The 25,600-nt window shown below is 41.0% G+C and overlaps 1 protein-coding gene across 3 annotated transcripts in view; it reads right to left on the bottom strand.

The window, feature by feature from the left end:
• Positions 1 to 25,600, bottom strand: part of MAEA (macrophage erythroblast attacher) — a 46,677-nt gene that overhangs the window by 3,892 nt on the left and 17,185 nt on the right. For all 3 annotated transcript variants that reach the window (XM_026034107.1, XM_026034105.1, XM_026034106.1), the window contains exons 3-6: positions 23,677 to 23,880; positions 10,743 to 10,865; positions 7,521 to 7,597; positions 1,071 to 1,179 (exon numbers count right to left, since the gene is read on the bottom strand). In XM_026034107.1, coding sequence (XP_025889892.1) covers positions 1,071 to 1,179; positions 7,521 to 7,597; positions 10,743 to 10,865; positions 23,677 to 23,880 — 513 coding nt within the window. The remainder of the gene's footprint in view (positions 1 to 1,070; positions 1,180 to 7,520; positions 7,598 to 10,742; positions 10,866 to 23,676; positions 23,881 to 25,600) is intronic.

Genomic DNA, 25,600 nt, shown 5'->3' with positions numbered 1-25,600 from the left:
AGAGCTGACATGGACAGAATTGTGAAACTACATTTGGACAGCAGCTCTCTGAAGAAGCAGAGAAGCACTTGTCCTTTCTTTCTCCCTTTCACCCCAAGCTCAGCTGGCTAACAGTGCTCTCCCCAAAGCATCTCTTGGAGCAAAGCACAGGATTGTTATTTCCTCCCTCTCTCACTAACTAGCTAAACCACCCTGAACTCTGCCTCCGTCTTTTAACACATCTGTGATTCCTACTCTTACCTCACACCAAATGTGAAGTCTGAGACAAAGAAATTCATGCTAGTTCTGTTTCTTGCATTTTTTTTCCTCAAATGCAATTAGTTTCACCATTAATAGTCTTAAAACATGTTTATACTAGTATGGCCATACATTGGCTTGGCATTTTAGAAAATTCTTGTCTTGCTTTCTGCCAGTTCAACTCTTATCTACCTTCCACCTCCAAAGCCAAGTAAATAAACACACTCAAGAGAAATCCACAGCACAGAACCTGAAGACATACAATTAGCACCTAATGAAACTCGGTTGAAATGGCGGAGAAAAAGCTACCAGGGCATTTTGTTCAAATCAAATCTGGGTAAAGTTACTGCCACCAGTATCTGCACTAGTCTGTATAATTCTAATGCATGAACACGTACTTTTCAAAATAGAAAATATTGCATTCAAGTGGCTAAAAGGCAACTTTTCTTTTATCTGAACCACAAGGACATAAATTGAAAAAAGCACAACTAAGAATTGCTGTTGGCCAGAGCCTGGCCCCGCACACTGCTCCAAACCATCCCTTGTTTCCCTGCAATTCCCCATCCCTGTGCTGCTTATTTGTGCATCGGGCTCCACCCCGGAGACCTGTCTCCTGTGTCGGTGGGAAGCCTGGCTCAGGGGAGCCCTTCCATGACTGGCAAGATCCAACTGCAGTAATGACCCAAACACTACTTGGATTGACTAACAACAAAGGACAACAGAATTCAAAAGCGCAATTAGAAAAATGTTTTATCTATAGAACTTTATTCTCCTGCAAACAAAAAGCCCACTTTAGCGATCTGCTGTATCACTGGCTTTAAGCATTAACTTACCTTATAGGGGGAGATATGAGTGTCCGAAGGAAAAGCCAACATGCCCATCACCTGCCGAACTTCATCCAGCTGGCTTCCCTCAGCCTGGCTGAAATGCTTTCTCGCATGTCTGAAATACAGAATTTAGAAACAATTTTATACCTAATAGTGGTCTAAGTGCATTAAGTTTTTCAAGTTATACAAAATTTCTGAAAAAAGCTTGGTATTAAATGCACAAAATCTATAGGGCTACTAATTTAAAGGTCTTGAGAAGTCTGTCCTGTGAATATGAAGTGCAAGAGTCCTCTAGCCTTTCAACTGCAGGATTAGTTCAGCATTTTGGCCCAAATCCATGTTTTCGGAGTAGAAATGTCATGTAGTAGATTGAGTAATGAAGGACTGTACTGAATTTGGCATTACGTAAAAATAGAAAGTTCTTTTGTGCTGCATTTCTCCCCAGTTTGTTTTATGGGGAAGACACTGAGTTTGCACAAACACCCAGTAAAAAGTTCACCGCCTTAAATGTTGTTTATATCTCTTTAAAACGTTAAATTAGTTTCAGAAATATTCAGTATTCCTCAACTGCCTACTTTATGAGATGCATTAAAGAGAAAAAAAAAAAAAAAAAAAAGAAAGCAGGTAGCTTTATTTTCTGGTTTTAAGTTGTGCTGCACTGACCGATGCGGTCACTGATACCGTGAGAACAGTTTCTCTAGCAGCGCTTCCACGTTCCCATTTCCTCCCCCACCCAAGCCAGGAAGCAATGGAAGGGATGGAGGATGGATCATTTCCACCCAGCTTCCTACTTTTGAGTGAGCAATTTGGGAAGGTAAATCCTGCTCTCCGGGTGATCACTGTGTAATGATGGCAGATGTACAAACCCCAGGGCTTGAGAGAAGAGCCCAGGCAGCCTGAACGTACCTGGGCAGGGTTAAGGCAGGTGCTAGTGGGGAGCTACTCATGGAAACAGCAGCTCTTGGAAAGAAATCTTGGACAAAGCAAGACTTGAGACCTACCACCAAATAAATAACTCATCCTACTAGATGTGCACACATGAGCAGTGGGCAAATCACAATCTCTTATTTGCTCATACACCTTTACTTATAGTTTCCCTTCTCATTTAGCCAATTCTGCCTTCAAGGTCTCAGTTAAAACTTTCTGCTCTTCTCCATTCTGTGACAGCAGTAGCCCTAGAAGCCTAAAATGTCACAGAATGTGTCCCCTTTTTTTTGTATTTTTTTCTGAAAGCAGGAGAGACAGCGATGCTTGGAGCAGAATTCAAAAGGTGCAGATGTAACCACAGCCCCAGACAGCATTTCTGAAGAACCAAAAAGAAGCATTTTGCTTAAGGCCAAGTGTCTCCTCCTCTCAGCAAGTTTATTGTGCAGATGTCTAAGGATTTCTACAATCACTTGTAGAAAGATCTCTATTAACCTTTATGCCACCCATCATTTGGGTGAAAGGAGGAGTTCTGCCACCAAGGTAAGGAGGCCCCATGGCTGCAAACTGCTTCACTTGAACGGCAACACTGCACAACCTGAGCCTGGTGTCTCCTCAAGCGACAGCTCCCCAAGGCACGAAGGAGAAGAGTGCCCTGATTTTCCCCAAATTCTGAAAGGGCAGGCTCTAACTGAGGCCTGACAATGTGAAACTCTTCTCTAGCCGTTACCACATGTGTTTTTGTGCTGTATCTCCTCGTGCAGAGGATGTGTATCCTGGAGACCTGCTATGGTCAGAGAAATGTGTAACCGTTTCTCGCATTCCCGTGAGTGGGCAGAGGCACCAGCCAAACCCTGCCCTGTTTAGCCGGGTGTTCTCGCTGCCCTCAGTGCCCACATGGGCAGAGTCACAGCAGAGAGGGCTGTGACCAGGGCACCTGGCTGGGCAGTTTGCAACACGTCCCTGAGGAGGAGCTGGGGAGTTTTGGTGTTCCACATCCCAGAGCAATTCTGCAGCTCTGGACAGACAGAGCCTACTCTTCTTGGTTCGAAATAGCTGTTTCTCCAACCCCAATAGGTACAACAAACATACACTGTGTTTGACAGATGCAAGAGAGAAGATTCCTGCAAACTTCAGAGTTTATCATTTATTTCCTGCTATTGGGGCAACACATGAACAAAAAACAGAGAGTTTTGCCTCCTACATGAAGATATTCACCAGAAAGCAGCAGGAACTGAGCCCAAACAGAAGGTCCTACCCGAGAAGGGCACTGTCCTTCCTGCTCCGTTACCCACTGAGCACCTTGATCTCAAAGACTATCAGCACCACCAGGAAAGTGCCTCAAAGGTCTTTATACTTATCCAGCTGTTCACAACAAATCCAATCCAGATCAAACCCAGATCCAAGAGATAATGGGGAAAGTAGCTGTATATGTTCACTCATACAGGAGGAGAGTTTACTAAAGTGAACACACTGTCCCCCACTTTTCTCCTTCTCTACACCACCACTGACTATTTTTGTTTACCTCTTTTTGTCCTTTATATTCCAAGAACAAATAAACCCACGCGGTGTTTTGTTAAGCTTTAAGCTGAGCACCTGCTAGGTTTCTCTGCCATCCCATAAAAGCAAAGCAGCAGAATCCTGGCAGTTTCTCCAAAACAAAATTCAAGCTCCCAAAGTGTGAAATTAACATCATCACTAATTGACTGTCACTGCAACATGTGACAGGTCCTGGCTCTGAAGAGGAGACTGCAGGAATTGCAAGCTGAGTGTGATGGACTTCAGCAACAGTGACATTCACGCCTGGCATTAAACAAATATTTTGAGTATGTTCCTGAAACTTGCACTTTCAAGACCACTCCAATAAGTTACCTCAGAGCAAGGTCAGTTTGCACCCATCACATTGCAAAAAGCTACAGAAATGCAAACACCGCTATTAAATGAGATATGTATTTTTAAAGCTCACATCAATTTTACCCTAAAAGCAATATGTCACTCTGGAGCTTCCCAGCAGGCAGCAGGCAAAGCTTTCAAACTTATTTAAACACCAGCTGCGTTTCAACAAAATGTCAGCTCTCCGAGTTCCACTCGGACAGGAAACTACTTGGTAAACAGCCTCTTTCTCCGCTTTCTAATGGATGCCTGACCTATTTATTGCACCACAGACACAATGCTGAAAGAATCCCGCTGCAGGCACTTAACAGAAGCAAGCTAATAAAAACACAAGTTGCAATGGTTTGCTGGAAGCAAAGAGATTTATGCTACACCTTCCTAAAACATACTCCCTTATTCATCACGTTTTTCAAGCAGAGGAGAAGGAAATAGCAAAAACATTAACATTGGCTAAGCTGTGTTCTTTAAAGAGAACATTGAAATGCTGCACTCGGAATGTGACTGAATTCACTGAATATGAATTAATTCTGTTAAAAGGAATTAGGACACAGAAGAACTTCTGTAGTTCCTTTTCATTTATCTTGCAGATTTGAAAAAAAGAATATATACACATATATATATATAAAATATCAAAGCAGTGTTATTTTCACTTGAAAGTTATAATTGCCAAACAGAAAAATATTTGGCCGACTCTGAATTTCAATAGACATGAAGGGGTATAAATATTTCATCTCTAGTAACATTTAGTCTTTGGAATCTATTTTAAATCAGCGAGTACTTCTACATGTTTCAGCTGCCACATTTGGGAAGAAAGCTCTAAAGAAGAAGTAAGCTAAAGCCAGGAAAGGCAACGACAGCACAAGCTACTCCACACCAAGAGGTCTGGGTCCTAAAACGACGAGGGGGGCAACTGTGAGTATCACTAGTGCAGTGGTGGGAAAAGGAAACAAGTTTCCAGCAGCAACAATAAAACACAGAATGACCTTATCCACTTTGCCCCAGTTCTCAGCCCATCTCCTTATTCCCGCTCTACCCCTGCCCTCTGGTTTCCAGGCTACATAAGGAAGCTACGGCTCAAAGAAAATAAGTTTAGAGCAGCAGCTACTCATTTTTAAGATGCATGACTGCACATTTGGCAAAGAAGGGACATTAGCAGACAATAAAGGCAAGTAGCACAAAGGCAGAGCATTCAGGGGATAGAAAGAGCATCGTGGGCTGCAGGAGACAGATCAAGTAGTTGAGCGTCTATCACCCTCCTCGTAAATAAATTCCTCAGCATGCAAGGGGCCAAGCACAGGGCAGGTGCAAATACCTAAACGGCAGCACAGGGCAAAAATAAACTTAAGGCCTACACATGCCAGAAGGAGCTGATGCTCACAGAGCTGCACGTATACGCGTGAGCAAAAGGAGGATTTAGGTGCAACTAGGGCAAGGCAGGAAAGCACTGGATCCGAATCAAGGAATAAGCAACTGGCAACAAGCTACAAGACAAAGGGAGTCGCTTGGAAAGCTGTTAGGATCACACTGGTTCTTCAGCATACTTGCACTGCCTCCTCTTTTTTGTATTTTTAATAGGCTTTCTCAGCCATTACAACCATTACTTATCCATATGCTCTTTAATGGGATATCAGTTAAATTTTTTGATAGATTGACAATAATTTCAATGGGCATTAACTATTAGAATTTCATATTAAAGCCATGCCCTACCATAAAAACAAGCAGTGTGTCCTTCATCTTCCTCTTGGAGCTACTCTCATTACCCTTCCTATTACCTTACGGTTTGTCTTGTGCCACCAAAAGCCTCAAGTACAACAGATTACCTAATTCAATCTAATTCCTCCACAATCTAAAGGTAAAAGAGCCCCTAAAACTGACTGACATACAATGTTTCCAGCTCAGTTTTATTGTTAGCTTAAAATTGCCTTCTTCCCCTCCTTCTTCTCCAAAGTAAGTCTTTACTTACAAAGCTAAACCCCTGAAATGATCTTGGAGAGGACAGGTAACCTTCCACTGGCAAAAAAAAGAAAGCTTCTAACTCCTCGACTCCAAACCAATCTCAAATAAGTCATGCAATTCCCAGCAGTAAACAAGTGAAGTGGGAGAACACAGGCTGAGAAATACTATGAATTAGGATTAGTATTCCCCAATAGGTTAATACCTCTAAGGAGGTTCAAAACCACTTACAATGGATTGCTTAGACTGCTCTTAAAAAGTCTACATCTTGGCCTTGCTTTACTCTTTCCACCCTGCATGATGCTATAAGCAGGGAGCAGTGGGGCGAGGTACTCGGTAGGTTGGCAGATATTCCAGGACTGGCCAGAAGGGCCCAGCTACAGTGAGAGCTCAGCCTGCTGCAGCAGCAGCGTAAAACAAGGACAGCCCAGAACACAGGTCACCTTGGCTTCTTTTTCTGTGCAGGGTCAGCCCTCTGGTTTGTCTGAAGCTGAGGACTGAGCGGGTTGATGCTCTGCACCTGAGTTATGATGCTTGGGTTTCCAAAGCTCTGCACTTGTCCCAACGGACTGTGGCCTCCTGCCAGTTTCAGCAACATATATAGAGTAGCCAAGGCACTCAGACTGACAGCTTCAATGTAAAGTTGCCTGAAACACTAAGCAGCAACTGTGGCATCACTAGAAAGTAGTGGCCAAGAAATAAATCTTGCCGTAAGCTTTGTCTCGTGGCCGTGTTGAAATGTTCTTACAGACTGGAAGCTGCTGCAGATCCCTCTCGCCCTGCCCTGCGCGAACTCCTCTTCCTCAGCCTCTTCAGCCTCCTCTGTGGTGCTCCGGAGAGTTTTCAGCACCTGGTATTCAGAACCTGCTATTAAAGTATCCCTCAATTTGGCAAAAAATGCTTTTCTGTGTTACCCTGGAATAGTATCTCAGCACCTCAAACGAGGAGCACTAACAAGCAGAAATTGCTTCATGCACTGATATGACACACAGAGCAATTAGCTGTCTTGTGGTTGGAGTGAGGCTGGGACCAGGGTCGACTGTCAGCTCCCGACTCATCCCCTTGGCACTCCTCCTACTCCTGCCCTGCCAGAGAGGGGGGCTGCTCTAAAAGGGCTCCAGAGAAATACTGAGCTGCTTTATTTGGGAGCAAAGGGGAATGCACAGGGATAATTCAACATAGCCACCCCAACAGAGAAGACAATACAGAGCTTCAAAGCATCCATTCAACACAAAAGGTAGATCTCCAGGTTAACGTTCCATCAAGCTTTAGTTTTTTTTTTTTTTTTTTTTAATTAAATTGCAAGGAAAGAAGCTAAAAAGCTACTTGTACTTTTTGAAAATTACTTAAGGGTAAGTATGGTCATTACATTGTATGCCACCAGAAAATAAGTTTATGCATATACATTAGTTTGTAGAACAGCTCAACTTGTAGACCTTTGATGTTGAGAATATAAAAAAAGATGGAGATTTTCAGTCAAAACAATTTTTAAAAAGGTGCACCTGGAATGATGTTATGCCTTTAAATATTCAACCCCAGCTTAAATCCAAAGACTGATCACAGCAATGCTAGCGAGATCCTTGGCTGCAGAGGAGCTTCTGGGTGCTGCAACAAGTCACATGTTTCTAATGAAGCATAATAGCATCTGGTTAAGAAAACTGTTTGGTAAGCATCCTAATTTCATACCTCACAGCATCCAGTCTCTTGTTCTGCCGAATGAGTTCAATGAACTCCTGAATCCTTAGGCTGAACTCCAGACAGCTCTGAGATTAAAGACAAGAACAGGTCTTAGATGGTGCCAACACTGCACTGCACAGTAGGTTATGTATGTAAAGTACTAGGTGTGCACAACAAAAAAGAAAACAGTGTTAATAACATGCAGTCTTGTTTGCTTGCTTTCAGGTATTCATGCAAAAGAAGCCAAAATGCTGATGGGACAGATAAGGCATTGGCACAAATTCCCCAAAAGCAAACAAAATGTTTCTCCTCTCGCCTCCTGCACAGTTTCAACATTTAGCAAGGCTTGACGTTTTCCTAATGGCCGAAAGCATCATCACCACCTGGGAAGCAGGTGAGAGTTACAGCGGCTTCCTTTGTACTGCCACACAGTTTAGAGCAGCAGAATCACCAGGAGTTTGGGGCAGGTGGCAGTTCAGACCAGAGAGGTCTGTCCAGAGGGCTGCAGGGAGGACGTCTCTGAGCATGAGCTGAAAGCTCTGCCACGTTAACACGAAGGAGCAGAGAGCTCAGGTTGCTGCAGGGTCCTCCCCACTCCCACCCCTCAGACTTCTTTCTTTCCCTCTTGTGAGGCCTAGAGGCCAGGCTGGAAACAAACCTCCAAACATGGAAACCAAATGGCATTTACCTGGTATCAGAAAAAGGTAAAACGTGAAGCCTAATGAAGTTGACAGTGTCCCTTTAAATCAAATTCCATCAAAAAAAAAAATTATAAAAAATTTGATTATGTAGAATTAAAAAGACTCTCCCCTCATAAAATAATAAGTTGCTATGCTTCTTTAGGGACACAGTGACAGGGACACAGTCAACTGTTCTATTACCTCAAATTAAAACAAAAACAATCAAAGTCCTCTGGCTCTCTCTCAAAAAAAAGATATTCCTTAAGTTATCCTGCTTTACTCAGCAAGTGTTTTTCTTCCCTCATGCTTATAATGAATAGTTGCCTTTTGTTTATTGTCTATCAGCACAATAATATCAAAATTCCTCCGTGACACTAGAAGGAATTCAAGCAATCCAGGTTTTTTCTTTTTTAAATCAGTTAACTGCTTGTGGTAACTAATGCACACATTGCCATAATTACTTATTTTAGAGTTTTTTTTCCAATTCTACAATTTAAAACTGAAACGTGATTTGGAAATAGAAATTATGTATTCTGATACGCATTGCAGTGCGCTACTTTAAGACATAGAAAATAAATGGTTTTCCAACTTGACATTTTCCTGTACTCAAGTCTGGATCTAGCAAAGAGCAAGATTTCTTCTCTCCTGTTTGGAATTTTCAAGTAGGATATTTTAAAATACTCCATTTTTTAAAATTGATACAAAAAATCTTCATTTGAAATTTGAAATGTGTTTCCATAAGAATAAAGAGTGAAGAGTGACTGATCTTTTCAATGATACTAAATCCTGGGGCTTAACATAACATTACTTAAGAGCAAAAAAAACCAACCCCCCCCCCACACACACACAAAAAAACACCCCCACCCCAAAAAAAAAAACCCCAAAAAAACCCCGACCCAACCCCGCTATATCCTCAAACAATTTTCAGTTACTCTTGCTTTTTACAAGTCTCCAGGTAAGCTGCAAGGCAGCAGCTGCATCGATCCTGCACAGGAGTGATGAGGACGCCTGCAGTGCAGCTTTGTGCCCGTCAAGCAGCCCCACGGCGGCTCCTGACACCAGCCCAGCCCGCTCACACGTCCAGGCTGCGGGACCGGGCGCTTTCCCGAGCCAACACGGCCTCCCCTGCAGCGGGAGCTCGCACTAAGGTGATGGCCAGGATTTTAGGAAGCTAACGCTGATCAGTAGCTAAGCAACCAGAAACAGAAGAAATGGCCATTTGTTGCAAAAAGGAACAGAGTGATTTCTCTTCTTCTGACTCCGATTGCTCAGTCTTAAATTTTAGATAAAGATTAGGGCTTGCAGAAATAGAATTTTTCTCAAAAGAGGGATGGGGAAGTTTTTTTTATTTATTTTTATTAAAGATTGATGATGAAATAATAAGACTTTCAGATTTCGTTTCTTGTATTAACGCATTAAGATTACACAAGTGTTTTTCTTCCTTTTTTTCCCCCCCTCTCTCCAGTAGTATAATTATGCAGGAATGTTTACATACCAATTCTGGTTTAACAGTTTCCATAACAAGATCATCATTTTCTTTACAGTAATCACTGGTCAATTTACTTTTGCGTCCCATCTTCGGTTCATTCTCATTTTGGCGCCCCGAGTGACAAAGACCGTCACTCCTTGCTTACCATTAAGTGTACTCAAACACTTTTGGTTAAAGAAAGTGCTTGGTAAAAAAAAAAAAAAGAAAAAAAGAAAAAAAAAAAAGACAAACATCTTTGAGGGAGGCAGGGATTTTGGTTAATATCAGTTAAAAACAGATTTCTGCAAGCCCTATTAAAGAGTTTTAAAAACAAAATTTAAGATACAAGGGAATTTAGATGAACTGCAGAGGAACAAATACAGAGTACGTTCAGGGCACAATATTCAATAGCTAAAGAGGTGTTTGTTTAAACTGAGTTTATTATTTAGACCCAGCTTTTGCTTTTGTTGTTGAAGAAAAAATAAAACCTCAAACGTGTTCAACAGTAACATCTGTTACTCTGCTACAAGAGCTACGTTCACTCTCCTAAAGTTCTCCTAAAGTTTTTTTTTTTTTTTTTAAACAACCCTTAAAAGCACCAGAACATAAATCTGTCTTAAATTTCTCTCACAATGCTAAGTTTGAGGACATGAAGTTTAGCAACACCCCTCTTTACTGTACTTCAAGATACCTTCATATAGAAACCATAAGCTACATTCTCAGCAGGATACAGAACAAGCTACACGCTTAAATCCACATGCATCAGGATTTTATATACTTCGGCATTTAGACTGCTGTAAATCATATTAAAAAGCAAGTTAACAACATTACTTGAGTGTAATTTGTTGAGATAACATTTGAATCCATAAAATGATTTATGCTTAGTTTGAAGTTTGACATTTGTGTAAACCACTTCAGCTCCAATAACTTTAATAGATGAATATTCTATTTAACTGTTTTCACTTTTATACAAGGCTTCATTCAGGACTAACAACTTAAACCAAACTGACCATGTCAAATATTGAAGTAGTTGGGAAAACCACAGCAACTCAAGTGCAACATTAGCCTGTTACTTATTCCTACCTTCATTTTCCTGAGCCGGGATTTGTTATCATGACACCAAGCCAAGCAAGTCATCGTCTCTTGCCTTTCCAATGATTCTTCCACTTCTTTAGCGGTCAAAAACATTTCAATGTTTACCAGGTCCTTCAAAAAACAAACAAAAAAGACAGGCAGGACTGGTTAAGTTGCACTGATCCTTTACACAGAAATCCATTCTTGAACAGATAGAGGTAGAAAATATAAGGTAGTAGAGCCTGAGGTAGTATAGACTGTTTTGGGGACACCTTTTTATGGGGCAATACTTGTCATACACACATATGTCCTTATAGTATTTTTCAAGGACCACGTTTACATGCAATAACTTATTTTGGTAATGAGATAATGACTTTTTTTTCCAAATCTACTGACAGAACAGAGCTAAAAGTAATGATTAAGCTCTAGAACTTCTCACAGAAGGTGGTAATACAGTTCCCATTCCCAATGATACCTGGGTTTTCAAAAATTGGTCAATGATATCAACTAGAATGCGGAAGTGTCCTTACATTTGCTGATGTGACTAAGAATTACATAAAAGAAGAGAACCTAAATATACTTTATTAGGTATCTACTATTACTGAATTTAAGCAAAATCCTACAATGATTCGAAGTCATCAAAATACTTTCCTCCAATAATTTCTTTAATGGTGCAAGCCCTATCTTCAATTGCTTTAGCAACACAACATAGCTCAGCCTGCAGATACAGAACATCCTACAGACCTAACACTTGCAGAGAAACACCCAGGGAACCACACAATCCAGTACATGTCAAACAGTAATCCAGGACTAAAAGAGCTTGTTAATATAAAAATGAATGTATTGCAAATTAAGTGCACACACACTTCATGGCGAAAGGCTGAGATCTGTACAGTTAAAATATGCTGAATATGATAAATATTACAGTAGCTCTAGCAACAACGTTCCTCTCAGAAATAGATGGCATTTCCAGTTGTTTGTTGAGCCACAAAAAAGCACCAATGTCAGAGTTATCACAGACACATCTTGCATTTCATCAGCCATCCCTCACTTTTGCCACATAAATACAGGAACTCCTAATACCATAGAAAAATAGAACCTTTTTACAAAAATAGGTACAACCCTAGCCTGACAAATCTGAAAATAACTGTACTTTGATATGGGCACACAAGAGCCCTTTCCTTAAAGCATTAAAGTATCACTGCATCATCAAAGCAAGCTTGTCTTCTGAACTGCATGTGTTCTTCTAACAATCAGCATTTGCTTTTCAAGCCAAATCAAAAGAATTTTCCTCCACATGAACTTAGTGGTAGATACATCAAGCATAAGACAAGGCATCTTTTCATCTTGTTTGTTAGCTTTTTATAGTACTTTGTTCTTTTTCTTAAAAAAATACATCCTTATGTTAAGTCAACGTGCTAGTAAAAGAAATTATTATACTAACACATCATTGATAAATGCATAGAGCCCGACCTCCAACTGTGAGCAAAAAAGACTGTAATTGCTGCTGGGAGAGACAAACACTTATAACTCTAACCTCCTTTTGCAAATTTAAAATAAAAAGATTCCATTTGGTGCAGAGATGCTAATTAGGTTTGTGTCTGCCACAGAAGCTAAAGGTTAGCAACTGTCTCTATTAGACAATATACATCCAGAAGACAGAAGAAAACTTCTTTAATTGCTGGTTCTGAAAGGAACTCTTTTAATCACATTTAAATTGCACCAATAAATAGGATTTTCTTCTTCGCTGACTAGATACCAAGTTAGGGAACAATACAAATAAAGCCCTAAGCAGCCCATTTGGAGAGAAATAAGGAGCTTTTGCATTTGATAACAAGCTCCAAGCACACAGATTGATAGAAGAAAAAATACTAAGATACAATTAAGCAATAAACCTTCACAAGAAGTCCATACATCTCTCATGACCCCAGTGCAATCAGGCCATGTTTTCCCCTTTCTCCTTTCTTGGTGGTGGCTAATCCTGACGCTCCTTCTCTGCCATACATTTCACCAGTTCGGAGTAGGGATACAGGGTGAGGAGGAACAACAGAGCTTGGGCTTTATTTAAAAGAGCACAACTCCTCTACACAGCTCAGTACCATTCTTTTTGGGATACTTTTTGGAGAATTGCTTGTATTCCATGTTTTGCAAGAAGCAAAGCCAACCAGTGTTGGCAGTTGTGAGGAGAACTCTACATTCAAGTCACAACACCCATGTTAGGACCCCAAACCAGAGGTTGCCTGCACCAATTCTGCAATTCCCGCACACTTGCACCACCAGGAGCACCCACTGAACATATGCTCACTATTTCCAAAGCAATGTATAATTTAATAAGCTAAGAAAACACTCTTTGTATACTTACATGCAGCTTTAGGTGTAAACAAATTCTCAGTATTAGAGAATTATCCCCACCTGTTTGGCGGGTGCTCAGGAAAATCTAGAAGAAATTCTAGACATTGACTGACATTCAGCGTTATGCCAAATATTTTGTGCCTTCTGTGTAAATTAAAAAGCACTCTGAGATCTTTACTTATCTTCTGCAACAACAGAAAGTTTTCCTTTCTTTCAGGATTTGTTTCCACGTGAGGTTTTAAATAGCTGCAGTTCTTGAATCCCCAGATTGCAGAAGTTCAGGAGAACACTGCAGAGGTCAGTTTTATTATCACACTAACTTAGACCACAAATTTTCCAGCCATCTGTGTAAATTCCTCACCACAGTTGTGGCTAAACTACCTTGCCTCAACTTGCTTCTAGATGTAGAACATCTGACTTGAAAGATGAATTAACATCAAGCCTCCACTGACTTATGCTTCTAAAGCTATCAAAAAATAGTTTCAAGTGGCCCAAAATGGAAAGCAATTCTGGCTTAAGAATCACTGACAACTATGGAAACATTAAAAAGGTGGTGAGGTAGCATATAACATAAGCATTCCTCTTCCTTCTGGTGCAAGCAAGGAAGTACCACCTAGATTTTATCATTTCTGTTTAAAAAATGATTTTGGACTAAAGTCAACCTCACCTCCCTTCTGGGCAGCAGTCACTAAACAGGTATCAGAAGACTAACTATGCAAGCATGGGCTGAATTTTGCCATAAAATGACTATCTAACTACATTATAGCAGCTCTATAACTCCCGAGAAAACCAGTATTTGAGAAAACTGCACCGGAATTCTAAAGACACTTAGGTGAAATCAGACAGACTTTTATTTAAACAAAGAACACTCCTCTCCATCGTCGTGCTCTGCCCCATTTACATATATATAGCTTTCAAAATATCCCCGCTCCTTCCTAAGCGGCAAGTGCCTCAAGGGAGGGAGGCTGCCAACCCTCTGCTTCTGCACAGAACTCCAATTACCAAGGTACAAAATGCTATGAAGAATGAGGATTCCTTTGTGCTTATTCCTACACTCCTGGCATACTGAGCAGTTACATCCCTGCAGAGCACCTATTTTCCAAGGCTGGTTTCTTCACAAGAAGATCCCAAGCGTGCCCATGCCTGTCCCCTCCTGTGAACAGCTCTGCAGTCTCTGGTCAGCACAACCGAGGGCTGATGGAGCAGAGGCCTCCGAGGTGCTTGTTCCTCACCAGGTTTCTCCCCTGAGCACTGTCCTCTTTTCAGCAGACTCCAGCACCTGCCCTGACTGCAGGGCAAGTTGTACACTCACCAACCATCAGGTATCAAAGAATCCACACAGGAGAGACCTGTGAAGCTTTTCTCCACAGCTGGGATGTTTGGAATAAGGCTTGCATCAGCTATAGGACACGCCTGCAGGAAGGCAAGCTCCACTAGAGTCCCAGGACTCCTGGAATGGCTGCTTTGTAATGAAAATAATTGCTGCTTAAAATTAGTTTCAGGAATGAAAACTAAAAGGAACATGAAAAGGTGTCCAGAATTCAATGAGTGCACAGTTGTGCTGGAGCAAGGAAGAGGCAAGAGCTTCACAAGAACATGGTGAAAGTTATTTGAAGAACAGTAGTTGGAAAACAAGATGACATATACAAAAGGCAGCAAGAGGATTTTTAGTTTCATGTGCATTTGAAATTAAATACAGCTATGCTTATTACATAGCTGAAGCAAGTAACAAACTAGCAACCATATATGCACATAGGGGCATTTCTTAAAACTTAAGCAAAGTTTCTAACTTCAGAGTTACTGATACTACTCATATTATACTCCAGTATTTGCACAGTCAACTCTTTCAAAAGATCTCAGGCAAATTTTATTCACCTTGCTACAAAACAACTGCATTTCAGTAGGAAAGGAAGGTATCAAGCTTCAACAACACTCAGTAAATTCATCTTAAAGTTTGCTTCCAGTGATATACATGGAGTTTCTTAATCATGACAGTAAGGCTGGGACTTGCTGTTTAAGCATCTGCGTGGATGCAGGAGACTTTTCTTAAGCCACAGAAGTCTGTTCTCACTTCGAAAAGGGAAATGTCTTTTACATTGTGACTTCACATCAGGTACATTAGAACTTTCAGCTCGAGCTATTCATTTGTTCACAGTAATAACTAAGAGCAATTTACAGATTAGTGTATGTGTAAGAAGTGGAGCTCCTGCTTCACAGTATGTAAAATTTTGAACTTCATTATACAATTTTAAAATACACAATCACTGAACAGTCTGTCTCCTTCAAATGCAAAGCAAGCAGTGGTTTAATTAATTCATTCTCAGATTTAAAGATTTACCTCTTCACTGCGTAGTTTCAGGATCTAGAAACTGGCCAAAATTCCCCCTGCTTATTCTTTTCAGCAAAGAACACACAAAACAGCAACCTTGTACTTCAGCGCATGTCACAAAACACAACAGGAGCAGCACCTCTTCTCCTGCAGAGATGCAGCTCGTGCTTCAATTTCTGCAGCATCCATTTGAAGTTATTAGTTTATGTAAGATATTTTAAGACCTGGAGCAATCAGGTCAATAGTCACCTCCATCAATCTCTAGCCTCACGTGTCACTTGAAGTAGTTTTATTTTATGATGTCTCCAGCCACAAGCCTGGAAAACTGTCATGAAGAATCTGTGATAAAACCCCTTAAAATTTGCATGAACATTTATGCATTAGATTAAGAAATCAGCCTATTTTATATTTGAAGTGTGACTCTAAGAAGGCTTAAAACCAATTGGAAACAAGTACTAAATTAATCTAATTATAAATAATTTGAAAATATCAAGTATTGCTGAAGTTATTTGTAATGACACATTCCTCTCCCCCTTGAGTTTCCTCAGAATTGGTTAGTTCATCTAAGAAGAGAAGTGAGGCTCATGGCAAGACTAGAGAAAGCTGTAAAATCCAATGCAGAGAGGAAAGGATAGTGGTCTGCAGAAAAGCAAGCTACTTTGGTGGAAAGAATCTACCAACACTTGTAAAACAGACTGTTGTGGCAGAATATCTAGAGATTTAGACTTCTATTCATTAGAACAGTGAAGTCATAGCATCATAAGATGCTGCTTATATATGTTTTGGAAATATTTAATTGCTTAGTAGCTGAATAAGAAGTTGGGCAGGGACAATACGCCCTAAGCAACGACTGGTTTCTTACCAAAAGCGTATGTGCCAGTGACTCTTTTAAAAAGACCGACTATATGTAGACATTATGTGCACAGCAGAACCGTGTTCACATTTAAAAATGCTTTGCTGTTGCACTTGGCATTCAGTAGAAGAGCAAGCACTCCAACCACTCATGGGTGGCATACAGCAAACACGTATTGAGATGACCACTCTGAAACAACTTCTCAAAAGCTTTGGTTTTTTTCAGTCAATACTTGCATCCTAGACTAGTCAGGCTGAATTGGCAACTGCATCTTCAATATTATTTAGAACACAAGAGTTAGCTATAAAGCTGGAATAGGAACTCAGTAATGCAGTTACAAACAAGAAGTTCACATTAGTCTTCTATACTAGTACATACCGTATTATATGTGAGAGTTCAAGTTTCCTGGGTGATGAATACACAGGAAGTCAGGGAATTATCTAGCTGCTATGATTATCATTGCACAACCTGGGAAGAAGGCAGATGCAGGAGTGACAAGGTACAAAACCACGTACAGAAGGGCGTCAGTAGCGTATTCTTGCAAAGAGGGAAGAGCAAAAGACACGTCAGGAAAACGAGGATGCTCTGCAGTAACATTGCCAACTTGGAGACATGGACAGAAAAGTGAGGGTTGAGAGAAAGAGAAGAAAAAATAAAGAATTCAAACACCTTATGGGATTCCTCTGTCCCTGTACAGGGAAGGACAAGTCTTCTGGTTACAAGAACGGATCCTTCAAAGCGACTTCAGGGCACACACAAACTGCAGCTGGGTAGCAGGGAACAAATTAAAAGAAACAATGGCGTAGGTGACAATACTGCAAGGTCACAGCTATTGAAGATGGCACAAATTAACATTAAGAGGCTGTCTTGCTCTCTGCCCATAAAATAATACTGTCTGAAGTTCATTAAGCCGCTATTAAGTGTTATAATGCTGCACATTAACAAGATTACAGAGAAAATAAACGGAGTAATTGATGGAATGTCTTGCTCAAAAGCCGGTTGCAGAGCTGGTTACTGAAGAAAAGCAAAGACCCAGAGCCAAACCACAGATTCATCAACAGTTGGTCCAAAAAGCCATGGTTTACAAAGCAAACACAGTATCCCACGGTGTATGCAGCTCAGCGTTCAAAGGGAGCATCTTCACTTACCTCTGCGCAGCCCAGAGCTGTTAATTCTACCTGGTTTCCCTTGAAAGACCCCAGTAGCTCACACTGATTAGCTGCCAGAACCACCCTGTCTTTAGCTGCCATTAGGAGCTGCTGACACTTACTTTGGCAACCACTTCCAATGATTAAATCATATTATAAACTTGGGTCTTATTTCAAACTTGATTTTTTTTTCTGACTTAAAATTCCGTGTGCAGGTTCCTCCTATGATTCTCCACCTGATTAAGTGGTTGTGGCACATGATACTTGTTCCTGTAGCGATCAGTTTTCTTTTTGTGAAGTCTTCCTTCACCCCAGGTTTTTATACTTTCCAACCTCCTCCTCCCTCCAGTTTTTCAAGAGCTTTCTTAAAGCACGGTCACCAAAACGACACCTATCCTGCCAAGTAAAGAGAAATGTTTTCACCTCCTGCCTTTTGCTAGAGCCTCGTGGTGGCAGCTCACACTCGGAGCAGCGGCAGCAGGCTGTTTACCCAGGATATCAGCAATTCTTGCAGCTCAGAAAATGGCTGCACCTCAGCCCGGAGCTGCTGGCGCTGCAGAAACCAGCTCTAGTGCAGTGCAACGAAGCCTCTGGAGCTCCCACAACGGGCAGAAATGGAAAAGATGCTGTCTGCTGTTCTGGCCTCTGTTCTGCCTTGACCATTCTCTGTAGCAGCCTCTCCTGGTAGATGGAGATGAACCTTACTGCCTAGGCACACGTCTGCAGGTGACACCACCATTCTCCCTTTAGGTAAAATACCAACTCGGGTATCTTTTCTGCATATCAGCACGTTTTAATAGTGTTCCAGAATAGTATTCTGTCATTAAATAGCTTTCTTATGACACACTGTTTACAGTTAGGTCATCCATTTTGCCTGAAGATAACAGAACGACTGAAAAAAACAGACGCTCAACACTGCAGTGCACTTCATTTTGTTGGGTTCCGACAATGCAAATGATTCCCAATGAGAAGGTTTGCTCCTTGGCAGGGATTTTGACCATTCTACATTTTCATAATTCTCAATCCCTAGGAGACTGGAGACAAGCTGCAGATGTCAAGTTGCTTGGGAATTACAGCACTTGGAAAGTCAGACAGAGGAACACACCCAGACATTCATCCCAGCAATCTAGCAAAAGCTGCCACACCAACAGGAACAAGTGCCAACTTAAACTGGTCTCTGCATTGCCACGCTGCAGTCTAGTGCATTAAGGTAACTCAAAATAGGTACATCCAGGCACCTTTAAACAAGCTGCAACAGTTTGGGGGCCCTTTCAAACCTCTCTAGTTTCGGTTGGGGCACAACCGAAGGCTTCAGAGAAAACCACGTTCTGTTGTCCAGGCTGTTTGGAAAGGCAGCATCTACCTCGTGCCTGGCAGCAAAGCAAGCTACATGCAAGTGTTTTGCACACTATTAAATACTTAGCTATGTAAAATGCAAGGGTTTTTTGAGTACAAATGTGTTTTGATGAATTACATTAATATGCATTTGTGCGTTGGCTTACAAGCCATTCTTGGATGCAATGTTCAAGAACCTACCAAACATGGAAGATTTCTAAGTGTACATTATGAGGTTTTTCCTTCAAGATGAGTATTTATTCAGCTTCTGCCTAACTTTAAATGCAGGCATCGTATGGCCTCCTTCTCTCAAAGGACAGTTTTCCTAAACACTCGGTATGAGTTACAACCTCTCATCACATCGTAAGACCAACGGGCCTCCTATTCCAGCACCCACTTCCTTCACAGAAAACAAAATTTACTGCTGTAATGTTCTTCAGCTCTCTACAATGCAGCCTATTTATCAGGTCTTCCTGAGGTTGCAATCCACTCCTACTCCATCTAACCATACAAATCAAGCCTGAATGGCCATTTCAGGCTTCTAGGGAAGAGACTGGCAGACACAGTAGTATCACACAGAGCACACGTGTCTCTTCCATCCATCTGCTAGGGCACTACTTCACTCTACTCATTCTGGAAGCAGAATTGAGCTTTTTCTGGACAAAAAGAGAGAGTTCGGATCAGCCTTCCCAAGCAGAAGCAGCACCTTCTGCACATTCTGCAACCACATCTGCAATTGCTCCTGCTGGCAAAGAGCAGCAAGTTAAAGCTCTGTTACTCAGCACAAGTGTGCAGATGTTGGCAATGTAGCTGGTGGCCCCAGAGCACCTTATCCCACACAGGCAGAAAATACTCCAGGCCAGGCAGCTGGGAAGGCAGAGAGAAGCTGCTGCTTAAACACAGGGCCTCCCTCAGCACTGGGGCTTCAAGGCGTTTGCTCTCCTTGCAAGTTGGAGACCAAGAAGTGACCTTTCAAAAGACTAAAACCTACCACGTTTTCATCAGAAGAGTGTTCTTGGGAACACTATGAACAGTTTTGACTCAAAATGCAACTGTGAAGTGCTCGCTCCTGCTTGCAATGCTCAGAAGTACATGGCACTTTCAGTATCTCCCTTCCTCTTTATTTTCTCTTTTGGAAAAGAGCCCTCGGGACAAACAAACAAGGTTATTCAGGGAAAGCTGCCTGCAAAAATGGCAGCTTCAACATCGTGTTTTGCCCCAGTGTGGCCAGAAATAAATACTTGCAGAGCTCTGAGGAATGTGTTTCATAAAGCAAGCACTGACCTGGAAGCGCTGGAGGCCACTGGAGCTGCAGCTCCAGAAGCTGCCAGGGCTGCAGCTTCTCCAGCCCTCACTCTGCGCACGGCTCAACTCCCTTGGCACCATCCACGCTCCTCTAAGCGGCATGGACCCTTAGTTTAAGTTCATGCCACTCTTAAAATAAAAAAGCATATTGCTGCTTGTATGATCTCATATAACGGGGGCTCTATGGCAAGGATATTTAATGAACTAATCAAAGACAAAAAGAGGGTTTACAGCTTATGGTAAGAGACCGGTAGTCTAAAAACCAGGATTTGCTTTTACCAATATTGCAAAACCAACTCTATTTGTTACATAGTTAATTACAGAACCCTATGGTAAGTTTTTTTCTTTCCAGTTTATTAAAAATGGCTAGAACAAGGAACAAATTAAAATAAAATCAAACCCAGGAGAGCTACAAGTCTAATGATGAATCTCTGTGAACAGTCACCAACTCCCCACTAGAAAACCATGTTTCCAAAACCAGAGTGACCTACCAGTTAATGGCACAGAAATTAGAAACTATTCAATGCAGCAGAATATAGAATAGCAAAGTTCAGGTTAAGACAACTCTGCCAGTTAAGCTGAACACATGAATTTGCAAATAAAAATATGTATTTTTATACCCATGCTGCACTCCATGGTCATATAGTCAAAACATTATCACTATTAAGGTCAACAAGCTAATACTGATGAGCTTCATTTGTATGCAATAACAAAAACTTGATTTCTGGTTTCTATCTTCAATTTGAACTGTTTTTCACATCATTAGGGAGCCAGAATACATCAAGGAAACAAAATCCACCCTAGATCCCTTTCCCCTGCATTTGTTTTGGCACACACGAGATGCTTCCGTCCTTGACTGTCAGCTCTTATTTTAATTTTACTCAGATTTCGGTTTACTTACCCGAGCAGCATTTCTTTTCTTTAAAGTTATATCACATATTTAATATTTGTGCTTTATTTCTTTTATCACCAATCATCACTTTATAAATGCTACATTCCCCACTTAAGCTAGTTCATAGCTCTGACACTTAAATATATCACTGCCACATCCAGCATTTCCTTCCACAGCCGTTTGTTTCTTGGTTTACAAGCAAGGCTTTGAAGCCTTCCTCTTCCATTGCAAGAATTCAAGAGCATCATTCATATGAACACAGTTAATTTAAAGAAAGGCCACAATTTGCCCCAGTCCACCAATAATTATTCAAAATTAGACACTATGGTGCATAGTCAGTTTGAATAAACTGCTGTTTATTGCTGGCAAGGTTAAGGGCTTCCTTCTAAGGACTTCCTTCTAAGGACTGGTTAAGGGCTTCCTTCTGGACACTGAAGCAGATTACCTTCTAAACCTTTCCACCCATGAAGTGGTCTGTAGCATTGCAGGCCTCCTAGCATTCCCATCCACATGAGGAACTTACGAGTAAGTCTCAGACTGCTTGTTTTAAGCCCGGTCGAGGAGCTACTGGAAGATGTTTAATCTACGACTCTCCAGCTGCAAGTGAAATGGAAACAGCCTTGTAAAAATAAGGGGTGAGGGCGAGAATCAGGAAACGGTTGAGGAGGAAGGGCCTCCAAAGACCATCTAGTCTAGTCACCATGGCCACCAGGGCAGGCCGCTGGGGACCCTGTCACACAATCTGGTGTTGAGCCCTTCAACCAGGGATGAAGCCTCCAGCTTCTCCAGATAGAACCTGTCCCAGTGTCCAACTGTCCTCATGGTAAAGGGGAAGGTAAAGGGGAAGAGGGAGTCCAGACATAAGCAGTTCATGACAATGATGAGGAGCTGTCTTGACTGAAGGAAGTCTCTGCTTAGCCCAATTATAACCTTCAACATTCATGGAATAAAATGTATATAGGCTTAACTAGCAATATGGGCTCAAGGTATTCAACCTGTATAAATAAATTCTGATGTCATTCTGTTTTTTTTCTGATGTCTTGTAAATAAAAATGGGTAAGTCTTAGAGACACTAGTTAAATAAGCTTGTTTCTAAAACTTTTTTTTTTTTGAAAAAGCAAAAGTTTGTTGTTGTTCCATTTGCTAAAGAAAACTATAGGACTGCAACAAGTGCAACCCTCTATCACAGAGTTCTGTGGTATATCATGACTGACTTTCATGTTCACTTCTAAACCCAAGCTGAGCATTTCTTCAGGCATAATAAAAATTGCTAAGAAAGGGGAAAAAAAAGCATTTCTAGATTGCCTTTTCAGCAGATCTGCTAGGTACAGAAGCGTGATGATTAAGCAGGAGATGGGCTCCTACTCCAAACAAAGAAGAGTCTAGCAGCAAAAGTAGAAGAACTGCTGATCATTCAGCTACAGTCACAGATCTGAAGCCAGTCATCTTGGGTGTTTTTATTGATTCCTGGGCACAGAGCAACTTTAGTCAGGCACAGCCATCTCTGTGGCAAGGACATAGAGCAAGCGCATGATTATGTTCCTGTTTCCGATCTGCTCTCCTCCCTCTCCATCTTCATTCAACCACTACTTGCCATTTCTTTTCTGGCATTGACTGAAATCACTTTTGGTTGAACAAGATTCGAGCAGTGAGACGTATCTACATTACTCTCTGGTTGTGAAAAAGGAACGCAAAGAACAGTTATTTTTTGATAGAAGTAACACTCGTGTCAAGTAGCTGGAAGTGTTAAGATGTGTTCAACTATGTCACCCTGAAAAGGGCAAGTAATTCACAACACCACTAATCTCACAGCAGCTCCTGCCTTCATAGGAAGGTTTTAACTAGAACAGCTTCTAGAGTCAGGAACATTAAATGACTCGACATTAAAAAAAAATACACAGAATCAAATAGCAAATATACTCTAAAATTACCAAAGGACTTCTCTAATAATAATTTACTACTTAAAAAAAAGTTTTAATTTTAAAATTTTCTTCATCCTTGTCGGTTAGAGGACCACAGCGTGGCTCAGTACTTTGCATAAAGAGGCTATGCTGAGGTGTATGATTTCCAAATTATTTTTGGACAACATGACTGAACATCTCCATCAGCAATTATAAAAAAAAATCAAAACATCCTAGATAATAAATGAAAATAAAAACTACCACCACAGGATTTTGATAGGAAAATCAGCAAAAGACACATAAAAATGTTACTGTGGCCAAGATAAGATTTACTGGCTATTAAAAAAATGCCTTGAAGAATAGGATGGTAGGATGATATAAGCAAGCAGGTGTTCCTGTGATCAACATATGTTATTTTGCTCAGGCTGGTCACCTACACAAGTCACCTAAGTGTGCCCAGACAGATGGGAAGCTCTACTAACTATTTAATGAGCGGCCTAACGGTCTCTAACAAGACACACAGTATGACATCTGAAAATTATTCCAAGTTCTAAAAAGGAAAGGATTTTACCGAAAAACATTTAACTTCTGTTAAGCTAACAGAACTAAAGCTAAGTTTGACTTTACATACAACTTATACCAGATAGAGAAACCAGACGAGTCTATAAAAATAACACGAAAGAAACATGAAGGACAAAGGTGCTCTTCACTACCTAAGAATAGCAGCTATAGGAATAAAGCAAATAGTTTATATTATTTGTAATTTTTTTTTCAATTTCCTCATTAAAAAACACTGTATTTTTCCCAAGTTAGTGCACATTTACCAACCTCAATACCACTTTGTCTAGCTAGTTTTACAGCCGTGTTGTAGTAGCCACAGCGGAGGAGATGTTCCACCATCATGCGATCCATGCGCTTCTTCTTCCACATGTTTGCAGCAGCTGGCTGGTCACTACTGTGCTCTTTCAAATGTTCAATTCTGCGTTTGCAGAGTTTCGCACTCTCATCTTCAGCCTGGATTGATTCAACTGCCTAAAAAGTAGCAATTTAAAGCAAAAAATTAAGAGCTACTCGAATTCTCAACTCTATAAAGCAGTTCCTTTTAAAGCAGTACCTAAGCCTTACTAAAAAACAGATGGTAAACATTCTTTACGTATTGCACAGGTGTTTTCTATGGCATTTTTCCCCTCAGTTAAAGACACTTTGGTAGCACAAAAGTTTCAGTGTGCTTCGAGATTCTCACACATAAATACGAACTTTGATGTAGCTCAGATAAACACTGGAAGCATGTGCATCTCAAACCAAGCCTGCTTCTTCCTCAAACTACTGTAACGCTGGTTAAGTTCTGCTGGGGAACAATGCAGATTAAACTACTTCTAATAAACTGGAGCCCTTTTAATCAATCTCTGCATTAATGAAAGAGGTATCAACATTTAACCTTTCAGCATCTTTACTGAACTCAAGGAACTCATAGCAGTTTAACACTAAATACCTTCATTGTTAAATTACTAAGTTATGCTTGTTTGTATTAAACTTTGCTAAACCAGTATTATTTTACTTTAGTACTCTGGAAACATTGCTGCTGCAGGTAGCAGATGCCCTGTGTAACCATGCTTGTTGTTTGGTTTTGTTTGTTTGAACTCCTCCTGACTTAAGTGGTGACTTTAAACTCACTACCTTGTGTCTGAAAACCAGAATGGCCACTGCAACAGAAAGAGCAAATTTTGGTTGGCACATTTGCCAACATTACAGATTAAACACTTGGGGGGGCGGGGGGGGGGGTGCGCTTTGGCAGCCCTCCCTATAAGTACCCAAGCTATTCAAGCTACAGCGTCATCCATATGATGATATGGATGACAACACAGCCCCAAAAGCACAGGTTCATCCCAGGTGCTTTTACTGAACATGTTCATTTTAAGATTTGTCCTTGCAGAATCAATACTTAAAAGGCAAACAACTGAATAAGAACCTATGCAAGAGAAAACTCCTGAACATTTGCCCCCTTTTTAGGTCTGGCTCTAGTCTGGTTCTTTGTATAAAATTCAAGCATATACATACACACACAAATAATATTTTAGCTAAAACTCATTACATCTTTAGAGAGATTTATTTTTCTATAGAATTTGCCTCTGTTTTGCAACATATCACAACAATTTGTTTTACACGAGTTTCTTCAGCAAAGAAGCAATAACTTGAGTTAGTTATTCGGGAAACTATCTCTCGTATGAAGAGAGGCTGAGTGAGTTGGGCCTGTTTTCTCTGGAGAAGAGACGGCTCAGAGGGGATATGATTAATATGTATAAGTTCAGGAAGGGAGAATGCAGGGAGGAAGGGGACAGGCTGTTCTCACTGGTGGCCAGCGATAGGACGAGGGGTAATGGCCACAAGCTGAAGCATAAGAAGTTCCGTCTCCAGGTGAGGAGCAACTTCTTTACTGTTAGGGTAACAGAGCAGTGGAACAGGCTGCCCAGGGAGGTTGTGGAGTCTCCTACTCTGGAGGTCTTCAAAACCCGCTTGGATGCCACCCTGTGCCACATGCTGTAGGTGTGCCTGCTTGAGCAGGAAGGTTGGACTAGATGATCTCTAGAGGTCCCTTCCAACCTTAAATATTCTGTGAATTCTGTGAAACTATTAGGAGAACTTTGGGCAAGTAAGCACAAATGCATAGTCCCTTCTCATTCCTAAGGGCATGTGACTCCTCTTACTTGGGTTTTGTATCTGGATTTATAAAGCCTGTACTGTTTCAATTCTC

Source organism: Nothoprocta perdicaria, unplaced genomic scaffold, assembly GCF_003342845.1.
Source record: "Nothoprocta perdicaria isolate Ctin4 unplaced genomic scaffold, notPer1 scaffold_14, whole genome shotgun sequence".
NCBI classification, from domain to species: domain Eukaryota; kingdom Metazoa; phylum Chordata; class Aves; order Tinamiformes; family Tinamidae; genus Nothoprocta; species Nothoprocta perdicaria.
The sequence above is the reverse complement of the archived record's forward strand: the minus strand, read 5'-3'. Positions and strand labels throughout refer to the sequence as shown.